The sequence below is a fragment of the Lepidochelys kempii genome, chromosome 11, assembly GCF_965140265.1.
Source record: "Lepidochelys kempii isolate rLepKem1 chromosome 11, rLepKem1.hap2, whole genome shotgun sequence".
Taxonomy (NCBI): Eukaryota; Metazoa; Chordata; order Testudines; family Cheloniidae; genus Lepidochelys; species Lepidochelys kempii.
The window spans coordinates 37834444-37852070 of record NC_133266.1 but is presented as its reverse complement, the minus strand read 5'-3'; the positions used below and the strand labels follow the sequence as shown (position 1 = coordinate 37852070).

The 17627-nt window shown below is 39.2% G+C and overlaps 1 protein-coding gene across 3 annotated transcripts in view; it reads left to right on the top strand.

Annotated features, from left to right (window-relative positions):
- The window catches only part of STK39 (serine/threonine kinase 39), a 198994-nt gene that overhangs the window by 55853 nt on the left and 125514 nt on the right, over nucleotides 1–17627 (top strand). For all 3 annotated transcript variants that reach the window (XM_073305735.1, XM_073305733.1, XM_073305734.1), the window contains 2 exons: nucleotides 13878–13987; nucleotides 14079–14180. In XM_073305735.1, the coding sequence (XP_073161836.1) occupies nucleotides 13878–13987; nucleotides 14079–14180 (212 nt within the window). The remainder of the gene's footprint in view (nucleotides 1–13877; nucleotides 13988–14078; nucleotides 14181–17627) is intronic.

The window sequence follows — 17627 nt, the reverse complement described above, 5'->3', positions numbered from 1 at the left end:
TGGGTTGTTGGCATGCTCGAAGCAATTCTACAGGCAGCTTGAATGTGGTGTGGGTAGCTGTGAATGGCCTCAAAAACAGACTTAACTTTTAGCCTACCAATAGACTCCATCGCCTCACAATCTTCCCGAAAGTTTCTCTCAAATAATGCTTCATTACAATTATGTATCGCAGAAACTCGCTGCCGTCTTTGTTGTTTATCCAGTTCCTTTTCGAAGGCGTCATCTTCTGAAGAATTGGTGTTTAAATTGTCTCCATTTCCCTGTGATGGTTGAAGACGTCTCAGGGATGGACGCTCGAACAAGTTCAGAGTGGAGACGGAAGTTTTGAGAACAGCCTGCTATTTCTGAAGGATGTGAACTTTCCGAAACCACAGATTCGATTGTTGATGACTCCTTTTGTTGTTTTTCGTTTTCTTCAACCTCTTTCGCCGAGTTCAAATGTAGTAATAGATTTTGTTTTTCGAGTCGTCGAGCAATATCAAGGAGCCCTTCCTTTGCCTTTGGTATTTCCTTGAGGTAAGAAGAATCCGATACCGTGGGTCAACATAAACTCCAGCAAGGAAAGGAATATTGTCAAAAAGCTTCTGTTTGCGTTTCTGCATGGAGGACAGAATTCCTTCTGCAATTTGTCCACCATTTTCTTGCAAGAATTTTGACAGTTTTCGCAGTTCCTTCATTAAAACTCCCAGGGTTACATTGACAGCTTGAAGATTCACAGTTTGATTCGGCTTTGCCAAGAGGTCTCGCATGTTCTTCACTTCGTCCCATTCAGCTTTTGTTCCAGCAGCAGCCACTTGGTCACAGTAAGACTGAAAAATGAGAAGCCGATCAATCATCACAAATGTTGAACCCCAGTGAGTGGCAGTATCCGATGATTAAGTTACCCCATGTAGATCAAGCAGAACACTTTGAATACTTGAGGTTCATAGTTTGACAACGACTTGTCGAATTTTTGCCAGAAATTTCTTCGCATGTTCTTTGTTCAATCCATCCCAGGTTGCCAACTGAAGAGTGTGAATACCACACCTCATTAGTTGGACTTTTGAGTCGTCCTCATGAAGCCATGTTGGAAGTATGAGGCTAGGGTTATTAACCCATTGCGCAGCAGCATCCATGTTGAGTTCGATTTCATCCATTCCTTTAGCTCCTTCATCAGGCAAAATAGCTTCAGTTCTGTTGACATCCCTGTTCTCAGAGGTAGAAATGGTTTCATTGTCCTCACTGAAATTTTTGACGGCACATGTCATGTTTGTTGCATTGTCAGCGCAGATGCTCAGCACTTGCATTTCACTGATCCCAAATTTTTCTAAAATAGCTTTTACTTGACTTTTCACGTACGAAAAATTGATGCCCTTCAGTGTCTATTTATGTCCAAGGTTTTTGCCACAGCTTTCTTTTCCTTCTTCATAGTACTGAGCATTGATTGCAAGGAAATTTCTGTTTCCATGGGTTGCAGCATCCATTTTCAGTAGCACAATTTTTGCTCCAAAGCTTTCTTGAGCTCTTTGCGACCAGACTCAGCTGTGTTGACAACTAAATGATGAACCGCATCGTGCCCCGTCGAAACACCAAGCTGCCAACGCATTTCACCTGCAATTTTTTGGAATCCTTTGTTCTTTAGCCTGAAGGTAGTGAGTGGTGTTGAACTCAAGCAAACCATTTCCATCAGCCCTTCACGGAAAGTATTGGCATCCATGGTGACTGTAACCTTTGAGGACTTCAAATATGAGTCAAGTTTTGTTTGCTCAATTTTGGGTTTCTTGTCAGATGAAGCTCTGGGGGAAAAAAAAACTCTTTGAAAACTCCTGGAGAAAAGAGTCAGGTGAACGTTGTTTAGCGACGTCAGCCTTTTGTTTTACCTCATCTTCCTGGTCCTTTTTTGTAACCAGAGCTGCATAGTTTTCAGGATGGTTACATTTTACATGCCGCCAAAGGTTGAAACTTTTCACAGCACTTTTCGCTTGTCTTGAAGCAACATGGTTTGAGCTCCCCATTCACTTCCTTTTCCTACCTTGCATGTTGCCAATTTCTTCTTTGCTTTTCCCAAAAGTCCAAATTTGGGTTTTTAAAATTCAAAAGTAAAGATGTCGTTGAGATCCTTTTCCGTAAAATCGGCTATCAATCATTTTGGGGGGGCAGATTTGATTTTTTGTTTTTGTTTTTTGTTGAAGCCATGGCCAAATCTTCTTGTGCTGCTACCACATCCAAATGTTTATGATCTTTGAAAAGCAATGAACAAAAGAATTAGATTTTTTTTTCTTAATGTACCTGCTTGTGATATCTTAACCACTTAAGGTACTTTGAATTTATTTTGGATTTTCTGGACAAAAATGATCTCATTCTCTTTTTATACAAAATTGTTATTAAAGTATATTTAATATTTTAACATGTTGCTTGCAGTTTTAATGAAGTAAAGTATTTTTAATATACATAATTAATATAAATTTTTATTTATAAATTGCAAGTTTTTCTCATGAAATTTTGTGGTAAAATATTTGAAATATTTTCCAAGTTTTTAATTAATATCTCAAAAATGCTTTCATATAGATATATCAATGAAATTTGGAATGTGCCGTAGCGTTAGTACGTGCTATCGCTGTTCTACAACATTAATCGTTGGGAAGTAACGAGGCTACACGTTACGAGGTTGAAAATAAACTTTAAGGGGAGAGCGGATTCAAATTGCAAGCACAGTCCTTTTAGTAAAGAGAGCAAATTTTCGGAAATATGTTTTTCCTTCATCAGGATGGAAACATTGCACAAGATGGAACCTATTATTTGCTCTATCTTGTATAATCTATTCAGGCTGATGAAGCAAAAACATATTTCTGAAAGTTTGCTCTCTTTACTAAAAGGACTGTGCTTGCAATTTGAATCCGCTCTCCCCTTAAAGTTTATTTTCAACATTCTGTCATACAACATCATTCAAATAAAATTATCTAAACTACAGGCGTCGTGAACTGGGGGGACTGGGCCAATTTTAATCAATGGTTTTTTTTTAAATCTTTGACTATTTAACAGATACAACTCTGGAATCTAATTTAATGCTAAAACATGCATTAAAATGGTCCTCTTAATTTATTTTGTATCATTAACTGGTTCCAAGAAAACTGTTTAAAAATTTTAATCATCTTAGATGCTTAGAATGATACAAACAATCTTACTTATTTTTCAACTTTGGAACCATACATTTTAAACATAATTTTTGGTTATTATTTATTATTAAGTTGTTATGGAACATAATATTACCGCTCGTAGCCAGGGGCAGTCGATGAGAAGCCTTTCTTGAAATATGAAATAAAAATGAACAACCGCCAGTTCGTTTAAACCTATGGTTTAAATAATTTTGGCTAATGTAATATGGTAGCACATACTAACGCTAAAACACAGACATAATTTCATTACTTTAATATAAAGTGTTTTTGAGATGTTAATCAGAAATTAACTTTTCATCACCTCTTCGAAGGGACTGTAGCTCCCTTAGGAAGAATTTTAGGACACGTGTTCACAAACATTTTTTCTTAAAGTGAAGTAAGGATTCACCCCCAAAGTTGTGTTGGACATTTTCCAATCACTCTGGATATATCACAAAAATCACTCCTAATTTCTATATACTGTATATTTATATGCCTGCTGCACACAACTTTTTCAAAAAAAGAAAAGGAGTACTTGTGGCACCTTAGAGACTAACCAATTTATTTGAGCATAAGCTTTTGTGAGCTTATGCTCAAATAAATTGGTTAGTCTCTAAGGTGCCACAAGTACTCCTTTTCTTTTTGCGAATACAGACTAACACGGCTGTTACTCTGCAACAACTTTTTCAGTAAATTTAAAATTACAAACAACGCTACCAAAAGACCGTTGAACAGATGACATATAAAATAAGTCCGCCAGAGTGATATGGGAGCATGTATAAATGAACAAATGTACCGATAACGGGAACCCGTGTTAGAAATGAGCTTGTGGTTAATATCTCTTGCGATATCTTAATATATCAATAAACAAAAACATATATATATTTTTGCAATATACCTGTTTGTAATATCTTAAATGTTGTGTCTTCCGTCACACTTTTCCGTAATCGCAGCACTCAGCGCGTCTCGTTGATCAACCCTTACAAAAGAAGTATCAACACACACTTATCTAACTAATCTATGCAAGTACGTACTTGCCTAACCTTGGCACAAGGGTGGGAGCAGTCTGCAGTATTGCCGGATGTCTGATGATTATCTGATTCTTTAATAAAACATATCTCCAAAAAAAGCTATAACCAGCAGGAGAGTGGGGTGGGAGGAGGTATTGTTTCATGGTCTCTGTGTATATAATGTCTTTTGCAGTTTCCACAGTATGCATCCGATGAAGTGAGCTGTAGCTCACGAAAGCTTATGCTCAAATAAATTGGTTAGTCTCTAAGGTGCCACAAGTACTCCTTTTCTTTTTGCGAATACAGACTAACACGGCTGTTACTCTGAAACCTGTCATTATGCAAGGCACTGCATTTAGCCATATGGAGTGGAAATCTATCAACTGCATGAAAAAACTTGTACAGATACAGACAGACATCTTCCTTTCCAAATGCAAACAGATGGACATAGTACCAAAAGTACTGAAGGTAAAAAATCCATTACAATCTACATACCACACAGACGATGCTGACAGCTTGTGCCACACGCTCTCAAAGAAACTGCAGAATCACCTGATCAGCATCCTCTACAGCAAACAGGGAAAGATTAAGAATGAGCTCTCAAAAATGGATACTCTCATAAAAAAACCAACCTTCCACGCAAACTTCCTCGTGGCTGGAATTTACTAAAACTAGACAAGCCATTTACAATGCACACTTTGCTTCTCTACAAAAGAAAAAGGACATTAAACTTTCTAAACTACTACATGCTACAAGGGGCCACAGCAGTGGTTCCCTCAACCCACCCAGCAATATTGTTAACCTATTCAACTATACTCTCAGCCCAGCAGCTGTCCTATCTCGGGGCCTCTCCTTCTGCCCCTCTACCCCCACAAACATGATACAGTTCTGTGGTGACCTAGAATCCTATTTTCAACGTCTCCGACTCAAGGAATATTTCCAAAATACCTCTGAACAACATACTAATCCACAGAGGCCTCCCTACCAACATTACAAAAAGAAGGATTCTAGGTGGACTCCTCCTGAAGGTCGAGACAGCAGACTGGACTTCTACATAGAGTGCTTCTGCCGACATGCACAGGCTGAAATTGTGGAAAAGCAGCATCACTTGCCCCACAACCTCAGCTGTGCAGAACACAACACCATCCACAGCCTCAGAAACAACTCTGACATCATAATCAAAAAGGCTGACAAAGGAGGTGCTGTTGTCATCATGAATAGGTCGGAATATGAACAAGAGGCTGCTCGGCAGCTCTCCAACACCACTATCTACAAGCCATTACCCTCTGATCCCACGGAGAGTTACCAAAAGCAACTACAGCATTTGCTCAAGAAACTTCCTGAAAAAGCACAAGATCAAATCCGCACAGACACACCCCTGGAACCCCGACCTGGGATATTCTGTCTACTACCCAAGATCCATAAACTTGGAAATCCTGGGCGCCCCATCATCTCAGGCATTGGCACCCTGACAGCAGGATTGTCTGGCTATGTAGACTCCCTCCTCCGGCCCTACGCTACCAGCACTTCCAGCTACCTTCGAGACACCACTGACTTCCTGAGGAAACTTCAATCCATCGGTGATCTTCCTGATAACACCATCCTGGCCACTATGGATGTAGAAGCCCTCTACACGAACATTCCACACAAAGATGGACTACAAGCCGTCAAGAACACTATCCCCGATAATGTCACGGCTAACCTGGTGGCTGAACTCTTTGACTTTGTCCTCACCCATAACTATTTTACATTTGAGGACAATGTACACCTTCAGATCAGCGGCACTGCTATGGGTACCCGCATGGCCCCACAGTATGCCAACATTTTTATGGCTGATTTAGAACAACGCTTCCTCAGCTCTCGTCCCCTAAAGCCCCTACTCCACTTGCGCTATATTGATGACATCTTCATCATCTGGACCCATGGAAAAGAAGCCCTTGAGGAATTCCACCATGATTTCAACAATTTCCATCCCACCATCAACCTCAGCCTGGTCCAGTCCACACAAGAGATCCACTTCCTGGACACTACAGTGCTAATAAACTATGGTCACATAAACACCACCCTATACCGGAAACCTACTGACCACTATTCCTACCTACATGCCTCCAGCTTTCACCCTGACTACACCACACGATCCATTGTCTACAGCCAAGCTCTGCGATACAACCGCATTTGCTCCAACCCCTCAGACAGAGACACACACCTACAAGATAAAAAAAAAAAAAACAGATTGATAGAGCCAGAAGAGTTCCCAGAAGTCACCTACTACAGGACAGGCCTAACAAAGAAAATAACAGAACGCCACTAGCCATCACCTTCTGCCCCCAACTAAAACCCCTCCAACGCATTATTAAGGATCTACAACCTATCCTGAAGGATGACCCAACACTCTCACAAATCTTGGGAGACAGGCCAGTCCTTGCCTACAGACAGCCCCTCAACCTGAAGCAAATACTCACCAGCAACCACACACCACACAACAAAACCACTAACCCAGGAACTTATCCTTGAAACAAAGCCCGTTGCCAACTGTGCCCACATATCTATTCAGGGGACACCATCACAGGGCCTAATAACATCAGCCACACTATCAGAGGCTCGTTCACCTGCACATCTACCAATGTGATATATGCCATCATGTGCCAGCAATGCCCCTCTGCCATGTACATTGGTCAAACTGGACAGTCTCTACGTAAAAGAATAAATGGACACAAATCAGATGTCAAGAATTATAACATTCAAAAACCAGTCGGAGAACACTTCAGTCTCTCTGGTCGCGCAATTACAGACACGAAGGTCGCTATCTTACAACAAAAAAAACTTCAAATCAGACTCCAGCGAGAAACTGCTGAATTGGAATTCATTTGCAAATTGGATACTATTAATTTAGGCTTAAATAGAGACTGGGAGTGGCTAAGTCATTATGCAAGGTAACCTATTTCACCTTGTTTTTTCCTACCCCCACCCCCTCAGACGTTCTGGTTAAACTTGGATTTACGCTGGAAATGGCCCACCTTGGTTATCATACACATTGTAAGGAGAGTGGTCAGTTTGGATAAGCTATTACCAGCAGGAGAGTGAGTTTGTGTGTGTGGTTTTTGGAGAAAAAAAAGTGGGGGGTGTGAGAACCTGGATTTGTGCTGGAAATGGCCCACCTTGATTTTCATACACATTGTAAGGAGAGTGGTCACTTTGGATGGGCTATTACCAGGAGAGTGGGGTGGGAGGAGGTATTGTTTCATGGTCTCTGTGTATATAATGTCTTCTGCAGTTTCCACGGTATGCATCTGATGAAGTGAGCTGTAGCTCACGAAAGCTTATGCTCAAATAAACTGGTTAGTCTCTAAGGTCCCACAAGTACTCCTTTTCTTTTTGCAAAGACAGACTAACACGGCTGTTACTCTGAAACCTGTCAAAAAAACTTTGATTTTGTATCTGTATGTTAAATCTTGATTTCGGCCGAAGAGAGAATAACTGTGACATATTACGTAAAGTGGTAAAGTAGATGATAATATCAATTGTTATACAATCTGAAACTTTTTTTTGGCACCTTTAGGACTTTCTTGCTAAATATCATTCATTTTGCATTGAAAATGGCAGAAGGGAAAAAAAAAATCCTGGATGGGGGAGCAGTCAAGTTTTTCTGTGCTCCGGCTCCGCTCCAGCTCCGGGCAAAAACCTGCAGCTCCACTGCTCCACACTCCAGCTCCGGGCTCCACTCCAAAGCCCTGGAATTAAACAGAAGTAACATGTGGAGGTTTGACCTTTTCCCCCCAAAAAATTAATATTAAAATTAATGGGATATTAAATCTTCAGTTGCTTTTTCTATTTAATGTTAAATTGAAATAAAAGGAAATAATTGGGCAGATTTCTAGCTGTACCTGAAATCACATGGCTTCAAGTGTAGGACATATTAGGCAATTGCTGAGACACTGACTTTTCTAAAACGTTAGTTCAAGTATTTGAGATCCACTCATTTTATAAGGGAATTACCCCAAATTCTATCCATGTGATTGCATTAGATTTTTGAAAAAGCGGTCTCAATTGATTTTGTTAACTTTGGATACTCTAACTATACTTTTGATCCTATGAAGATCATGCAGTCCTTCTCATGAGTAATACTGTGTTTCTTGCCAGGATTACCATATGTCTCTTTGGACAGTACATCACTGCGTCTTGCTGTAGTTAGAATCCCTGTGATTAGTTCTATGTCTTCTTTCCATTCCTGTCCTTGGCATTACTCTCGGTGAGTAAGCCCCTTCACTGTGCTGTGAAGTCATGCAGTGCATCTAGAATTAATGAAACTCCATGACTGTGTGGACATATGGCATGTATCCTGTGGCATGTGGTTTTTATGGCACACTTTCTAGCTAGAAGGCTATTCCACATCTTCACCTGGGGAGAATATTTGAATCTGAACTGTCTTTGCAAGTCCTGGCTGGTGTGCGCAGTTCCTGTAATGTGATTTGTTGTAAATCCAGCAATAAATGAAAGCAGAAATGCAAGATGAAAACATTTAAGGAGCTGAGAGTCATCAATTTTGATTTTTTACAATCTATTTTAAAAAAAAATCTTCTATTTTTTCAGCTTTGTGGGTGCTCTGTATTTTCAGTTTGTATGTATTTTTTCTTTCAAAGTCATAAAAATAGTCGCAATCAAAAATCACTTTTCGTTGAACACTTTATATGCCTCCCTTTGTTAACAATTACACCTGATTTCTATAATTAAAGGATTCCTGGCCACAGTATTGGTGGCTTTGCATAATAAAGTTCAGTTCAAAATGAGAAATGTACAAAGACAAAATGGTTTATTGTTTAATGTTAAATTTTGTAAACAATGATATTTGAAACTGTAATTGCCCTTCAGTATTCTCGCTTTTTGCAAAGTGCTAAGGCTAACAAATACTGGTGCTCATTTGTGTATGACAAATGAGAAACAGAATCTATATGGACTTAGAAGCGTGTTAAATATTTAAGTAGGCTCTTCAATCTTCAAAGAAATTGAAGTGCAGGAAAGATGTGTAGTCGCAGACCCTGGGGTAGCGGAACAGAGTTGGCTAGGGGGAATGTAGCAAACCTTTTGTTGCATAGTTTGGAATTTTTAAAAATTCCAAACTTTTTTTCCTCTTTCTGTTCACTGTAAAGGAGAAGTGAAAGTTTTTCAGCCTACTCTTAACTAAATGGTTCTAAAATCATTACTGGCCCATAGTCCTATAGCCTATTAAATACCCATAAGATTGTAACATCTAGTGCCTTGTGCAAGAAATAATTAGTACTTCATCGATGTTTCGGCCTTCTAGGCAAGTCAAGCGTAGAGAATATAAAAAAGCCGTGGAATAAGTGAAGGAACAGAAACCCAAGTCGAGATAAGGAGCACACACTAATGAACAATCTTCCCTTGTTATCACAGTTGGAGACTGAGGGGGAACTGAAAGAAGGTATGGGCTGTTTGGTAAAGTTTTTACTTTAGTCAATATAAGTGACAGTTCTGTGGTAATCTTAGAGTGTGCAGCTTTAGTAATCTAGGGAAAAGGTCTTTCATTTCCACTTCGTATGTAGCTGTGGGTGCAAAACCCTTAAATTTCAGTAGGCAGGTCTTCTACTGTTCATTGATGTGGCTACGAATGACCACAGAACAGACTATGTTTAACCAGACTCTTTTTCAGATGCTTTTGAGGCTTCTCCTCAGTATTAATCTGAGTTTTAAGCCTGGGAAAGTAGCTGGGTCTTGCAGAGTGTTGTGAAGGTCTCCATATTTATTAGAAAGAAAAGGTTTAAAACTTGCCACCTAATTTTGATTTTGAGAGGAAACTTCAGCCAAAACAACATAGTTTTAGAGCTCTGGGTACAACGGGCACCATGACCTCTATATTCACCAGCATTTTATTACAGAGCAACCTCCTCTGAATCCAGGGAAAAATTAGGATCTCTTGGGTACCACAGTGTAGTAAAAGTTGGCAAGTACTGATTTAGTATTGGTGACTCTCTTCTGTCATCTGCTATATAATAAAATTGTCTAATGACTTTTTTTTTTTATTTGCAAGAAGGAGTATAAAGTAGGTTTGTCACCAAATTTGAAATAATTGTGCGTGAGGTTAAAGTCAGAGCTAAGCAACCAGTTGTGCTGTGGCATCATCAGGGATACTGTTCCTGACAGCTTGTATTCCATCTGTGTGTGGGATGTTTGTGTAGAGAGCCTCTACATCCAGAAAACACCATCCTAGCCACCATGGAAGATCACCAATGCACTGTAGTTTTCTCAGGAAATCAGTGGTGTCATGGAGATAGCTGGGAGTGCTGGTGGTACAAGCGTTGGGAGGCAGGCCAGTCCTTGCACACAGACAACCCGCCAACCTGAACCATATTCTTGCTAGCAACTGCACGCCGCACAATAGTAACTCTAACTCAGGAACCAATCCATGCAACAGACCTCGATGCCAACTCTGTGCACATATCTACACCAGCAACACCATCACAGGACCTAACCAGATCAGCCACACCATCACCGCTTCATTCACCTGCACGTCCACCAATGTAATCTACGCCATCATGTGCCAGCAATGCCCCTCTGCTATGTACGTCGGCCAAACTGGACAGTCCCTACGTAAAAGAATAGATGGACACAAATCAGAATGGCAATATACAAAAACCTGTAGGAGAACACTTCAGCCTCCCTGGACACACAATAGTAATTTAAAGGTAGCCATCCTGCAGCAAAAAACTTCAGGACCAGACTTTAAAGAGAAACTGCTGAGCTTCAGTTCATTTGCAAATTTGACACCTTCAGCTCAGGATTAAACAAAGACTGAATGGCTAGCCAGCTACAAAAGCAGTTTCTCCTCCCTTGGTGTTCACACCTCAACTGCTAGAAGAGGGCCTCATCCTCCCTGATTGAACTAACCTTGTTATCCCTAGCCTGATTCTTGCTTGCATATTTGTACCTGCCTCTGGAAATTTCCACTACATGCATCCGATGAAGTGGGTATTCACCCACGAAAGCTTATGCTCCAGTACTTCTGTTAGTCTATAAGGTGCCACAGGACTCTTAGTCTGGATCTGTAAAAGTAGCAAACACAGCTACCCCTCTGATACTCTCTCTCCAAAGTGACTTGGGTACATGAGCTTAATGCCTGTTGACTTTCTCCCTGCACTGTACTCAGTGAGACTTGGGATCATCCATGCATATGCTGCTTTTGAAAATGGACTCATCCTAAGTCACTTAAATGCTTTGGAAAATCTTGCCACTCGTGTATTTAACTCACTGTGTGTGTGAGGCTGTCCCACTCCCACCATTCTTTCCACTTGCAAGACTCTTAAGAGGCTTCATAAACACACATAGTTAACTTCTCTTCCTTGGCAGCTGCCTGTACATTGCTACTGTCTCTTACCATGAATGTGTAACACTATTTGCTATCTAACTTCTTCAGTTTTGTCCACTTCCCTTTTCCCATTTGGTTAAGTGGCCTAACAATACAGGAAAATGTCAATGCTAAAGGCACAGTATTGGGTTAGGACAGGGGAAATCAAACCTCTCTGAACCTTTTGAGTAAACAACCGGTATGTTTTAAAGAATCTATATCTGAGATACAAAGCTACTCAGTGAAGGAACGCTTTTTGTTATGACTTTTGTTCTTGTTCCTCCTCTATATATGACTTGTCAAACACTGCGGTCTCCAGCTAGTTTAATATGCATTTGAAAGTTCTTCATATCTGTGAAGTCATAAAACAGAATATATACTTACCTATGGGGCAGTATTTGGGTGATTATTATGAAGCTTATGCACCAAATAGGTGCATATAAATAAAATTTTAAAAATGTGGTGCACAGGCTTAAAGATATAAACAAATGTGGCCTGAAAAACAAAGCTAAAACCAGCTCTCATCTGTATAACTCATTTCATGAAAAGTTAATGAATAAGCTAGAACTGAAATATAGACAACTAGTTAATAAAATAACATTTCTTCATACTTCAGTACTCAGTGCAGAATTGCGTGGTTAGATAGAAGGACTCTGTTCAGAAGACATTACCCATTACAGAATATTGACAAGTCCTAAAGCAGCAACTCTTAACCTATAATGTGTTATATAAAACAAAAGTGCTTCATGCAGCAGGCCCAGACTCTCAAGGATCTTGCTTTTAATCCTTACCAAACAAGTTGCAGGTCAGGTCCCTGAAAACCATATTTAGATGGCAAACTTAAATGCATTGTTTCTTCTGTGTTTATCAGTATAGGAGGGAACCAAAAAAGACAATCTACTTGTAATGCGCTTACTGGACGCACACTTGATAATGGTTTTGTGGAGAGTAATGACAAAGTATCAGTGACCAAACTCTAATCCCATTTTAAACCAAAGGCAAAATCGTAAATGCTGATCCCCATCAAAGTCAGTGGGGAAACGAATGTGAGTGGGTCCAGGTTTGGGTCTGTAATGTCTCAAAGCCCTACTTCAGTTATGCTGTTAAAGAACAAAAATGTATAATACACAGCCACATGTTGAGAAGACTGGGTTCAAGTGTGAGTAAACTCTTGAATTAAGGAGCGCATTCAAGTCCTTTGAATCAATTTTTAAAAAGTAATTGTTTAAAACAAGTTGAGAATTGCTTGCTTAAAAAGGAGAATGCATAAGAAGCTATGTTCGTAGCAACACCAAGCCCTTTAATGTTCTCTGTTCAAAAATGGTGTCTAATTGCAGGGTATATTAAGATACAGAACTCTGTAGTCCAGCATAAGAGCATCAAATGTTGCACCGATTTCACAAACTGTACGGATAATATAAAAATCCCAAATACTTCTAGAGGAAAAGACTGAAAATAATACAGCAGAAACAATGGTATCTATGTTCTGTAGCTGGTTCCTGACCAAGAATATAGCTTTTTTTAAATTGTCCCTGTTGCCTTACTTCATTCATGATTTTAATTTCTTTATTTGCTGTGGTCTCCAAAGATCTTTGCAGATGGGCACTTTTTTTTTTTTTTTTACTTTTTATTAAAAATGATAAATTGACAAAACCCAGAAAAAGTAAGGTACCTTAGAAGTAGGGTACAATGATAGAAAATAATACAAATTTGAAAACTTGGGGGCTCAATTCCCTTGGAAGGCAAATGGAATGTAATTGAATACTCTTCGAATATGCCAAAATTACTGGTCTTTTAAGATCAGAACAACCATACTGGGTTAGACCAATGGTCCGTCTAGCCCGGTATCCTGTCTTCTGACAGTGGCTGGTGCCAGATGCTTCAGAGGGAATGAACAGTACAGGCAATTTTGAGTGATCTCAAAATGTTGTCCAGTCTCCTCTACTGGCAGTTTGGAGGCTTAGGGACACCCGGAGCATGTGTCCCTGGCCATCTTGGCTAAATTGCCATTGATGGACCTATCCTCCATGAACTTACCCAGTTCTTTTCTTGAACTCAGTTATATTTCTGGCCTTCACAACATCCCATGGCAATAAGTTCCCCATGTTGATGGTGTGTTGTGTGTTAAGATGACCTTAACAGACGAATGTGAACAGAGGAAGATAAGGCTGTTATTCTGTGTCTCTAACATTTTTGTGTAGTTCTGCCAGCTGTAAAAGGATAACTCTTCAGCTGAATTTAATTATAAAAAAGATTTTATAATTGGACTCCTATTTTAAAATGTATATATATATTTTTTCTGTTTAGTTTTGGTATGGGGAAGAGGGTGAACTTTTAACTTTTTTTTTTTTTTTTTTAAAATGTGTGTTCCAGATTTTGGTGTTAGTGCATTTTTAGCAACAGGAGGCGATGTTACCCGTAACAAAGTAAGAAAAACCTTTGTTGGTACTCCATGTTGGATGGCACCTGAAGTCATGGAACAGGTATCTTTATGACTAATGAAATGCACTTGTATCTTATGATGACTTCACATTTAAAACACCACACTAAAACTTCTTTTTTGCCCTGCAATAGGTGAGAGGTTATGATTTCAAGGCCGATATGTGGAGTTTTGGAATAACTGCCATTGAATTAGCAACAGGAGCTGCACCGTACCACAAATATCCTCCTATGAAAGTAATTACCCTTCGAAATCATGTATAATTTAGTGTTACATAAGTAACATTCAGGTCTTTACACGGAGTAAATTTCTGGCATTTCTCTTTTAATGACTTGGGATTGCTCTACTTTTAGCTTATTAATTAAGTCTTGTGTAGATTAAATGGAGGAGGCAAGATTGCCCAGAGCATAGAACTGGAAGATGGGATCCCTGTATTGTTCCTTGCTCTGTTTCTTCATGAGCAAGTTGTCATGTGCAATTATCTGAAAAGTGGCTCTGTCATTGTAGAGCTCCACGTGGTAGCACCTCTCTGACTTTAGATCAGATTTTGTTCAGATCACAAGTAATATATTTTTCTCTATAACTTCCAGCCTTTCAGGCACACCTTGTATGTAAAGGTCAAACTCTGCATTTTTTGGCTTGCACGTTATCACTAGTAACGAAGATTTTTCTAACCAGAAGTTAGCTAACAGTTCTGTTGAGGTGCGACCAAAAGAGGATTCACATTGCTTTATCCTAGCTCTGTTGGGTCTTCAGTGCTAATAGCAGTAAAAAGTAGTTTAATCTTGGAAGGATGTTGATACTAGAGTAATTGGTGTGTTCAAAGTCACTTCCTCGAGTGTGCATCTGATAGAAGTAGAAGGATGTCATTTTTAGTCACTTTTCTGATCATACTTTGTCAATCTGTAATATTAGAAAGATGGGCATGTAAAACACTTTGACATCTTCAAATGAATGATGGTGTGAAATTGGAAATTTATTATTCTCAAAAATGGCAGAAAGGTGCAATAACTGATCTTACATTTGCCAAAAATAAGATTTTATGTGCTGACTTTAGAGTTCACTAAAAATAATCTTAAATTGAGCGATTGAGGACTGCTCTGACAAACATTCTCCACTACATTTCATTCATAGAATTGTAGGACTGGAAGGGACCTCGAGAGGTCATGTAGTCCAGTCCCCTTCACTCCCAGCAGGACTAAATATTATCTAGACCATCCCTGACAGATGTATGTTTAATCTTCTCTTAAAAATCTCCAATAATGGAGATTCCACAACCTCCCTGGGCAGTTTATTCCAGTGCTTAACCACCCTGACTATTAGGACATTTTCTTAATGTCCAAACTAAATCACCCTTGCTGCAATTTAAGCCCATTGCTTCTTGTCCTGCTCTTAGGTAGATAAAAAGGTTGTTATAAGGAGGAGGGAGAAAAATTCTTATGTACTTGAAAACTGTTATGTCCCCTCTGTCTTCTCTTCTGCAGTCTAAACAAACCCAATTTTTTAAATCTTGTCTCATAAGTCATGTTTTCTAGACCATTAATCATTTTTGTTGCTCTTCTCTGGACATTCTCCAATTTGTCCACATTTTTCCTGAAATGTGGTGCCCAGAACTGGACACAATAAGCCAGTTGAGTCCTAATCAGCGCGGAGTAGAATGGAGGAATTACTTCTTGTGTCCTGCTTACAACACTCCTGCTAATGCATCGCAGAATGATTGTTTTATTTTTTTGCAGCAGTGTTATACTGTTGACTCATATTTAGCTTGTGATCCACTATTGCTCTCCGATCCTTTCTGTAGTACTCCTTCCTGGGCAGTCATTTCCCATTTTGTTTCCCTTTTCCCATTTTATTAAACAGCATCGCCATCCCTGAGCTTTACTTCAAAAGATTAAGAAGTCTTGAAGTTAGCTTGATCTTTGCTTTTCTGGGAAACAGTCTTGAGTGAATTTTAGTAGGGAACATTTTAAAAAGGAACATTTCTCAGATGAAAACTGAGGTAGTTACTGCTGTTTCATATTCTCCTTTAAAATTACTAAATTAACATTTAAGAATGTAAAAAGTAATGTTCTGAATGTAGAGAAACTCCATAACTTCATTTCATTTGTTTTTAATATGCTTAATTTACAGCAACTACTGTACATAGCAGTATGCCTACACAACCCTCTCAGATTGATACATTTCTATCCAAAGTGTTACAAGAGTTAGCTGCCATGGCATTTCAAAAGAGGAATGTGATGGTTTTTTTCCCCCCCAGAGTTTTTTTGCTTTAAACTCAGTATAACACTAGTTGATTGCTTGTAGCAACTTCACTATTATGACTCTTCTTTCATTTTACCAGAATTAAACTGACTAATCCTGATGTGAAGGCCTGGCAGAAATTTTTTTCAGTATTGTACAGTCCTGCTGTTTTGTTTTGTTTTTCCTTGTCTCCTTGGTGAATAGTAAATTGTCTTTTGTTCTCTTGTCAAGTGTACTCGTCATTGGTCTAAGAGGGTTGTGTGAGAATGCTTATATGTACAGTGGCTGCACACATGAGTGCAGATTTATGTATTTATGAGGCTCATATTAAGAGTTTGATTTTTAACTAAACAACTTTCATTTCAGTGAAACTATCTCATTGATGTATTGATACAACATAAAAGTCCATTACAGTACATGGAAAAACTCATTAGCTGAGCCTGACCTTTGTTACCTTTTTTATATTAAATTTCTGTTCAAGTAGGCCATGTTTTGATGTTTACAATGCTCTTCTCTCTGGTAACGAACTTCTTTATTCATGTGTTTCTGCTAATTCCAGATTGCTTTCTTGGTTTAATGTTTCGTAAGCTCCCCTCTTACATTTTTTTTTCATTCATCTCCTCTGCCTGCTATTTGATCAAGGTCTTCATTATCCTTTTCTGGAGTTGAAACAAGCTGATCCAAGTTGCAGGGCCTCATCCTTCAAAGATAAATTGCTTCCTCTTTTCCCTCACCCCCTTTTCCATCCCATGCTTTTCCCGTGTGCATAGCTACCAACAACAAACTTTCTATGTAAATATTTTAGCACGGGTCACTTGCAGAATAATATAGAAACAATTCTCTCTGTCCTCCATAACTTTTACAAGGTGTCCAGATGCAACTTATCTGGGAGCAAGACCATCCTAGGGATATTTCCAGACCTTTATCTTCACAAATGGGTGGCTTTAGCTATATGCTATCTGTGTGTTCTCCAAGGTCAGACGTGTGGCATTGTGGGTGATGTGCCACAGGCTTGGTTACAGGTAGGGGGAGAACTGGTTTTGAGTATTGCCTGTCAGCCTTTATAAAACACAGTGCAAAAACCTATGCCATCCCTGACTTGCCACTCAACTTTTTTTCATTCTTTTTAGAATGGCTTTTCTGTTTCTTTTGGAATCTTTTATGATAGACTGAAGCATTTTGGTCTTCAGGACTTTTAAATTATTTCTGGAGACCACCAACTCAGAACTAACAAGTGGGTTTCATAGTATGTCTGAACATCACTTTGCTCCATCTATTTCTGATACTCAGTGAAGGTCTGATAAGTGAATGAACCCCATAAATGTCAGAGTAATGTGTACAAATTTACTACCCTGTTAAGCGTTGTGTGGTGCCTCAAGATGTTTTAAACAGGAACTTTCTATTTTTGGTGGAATATTTGTATCCTATTTCAGTTATTATTG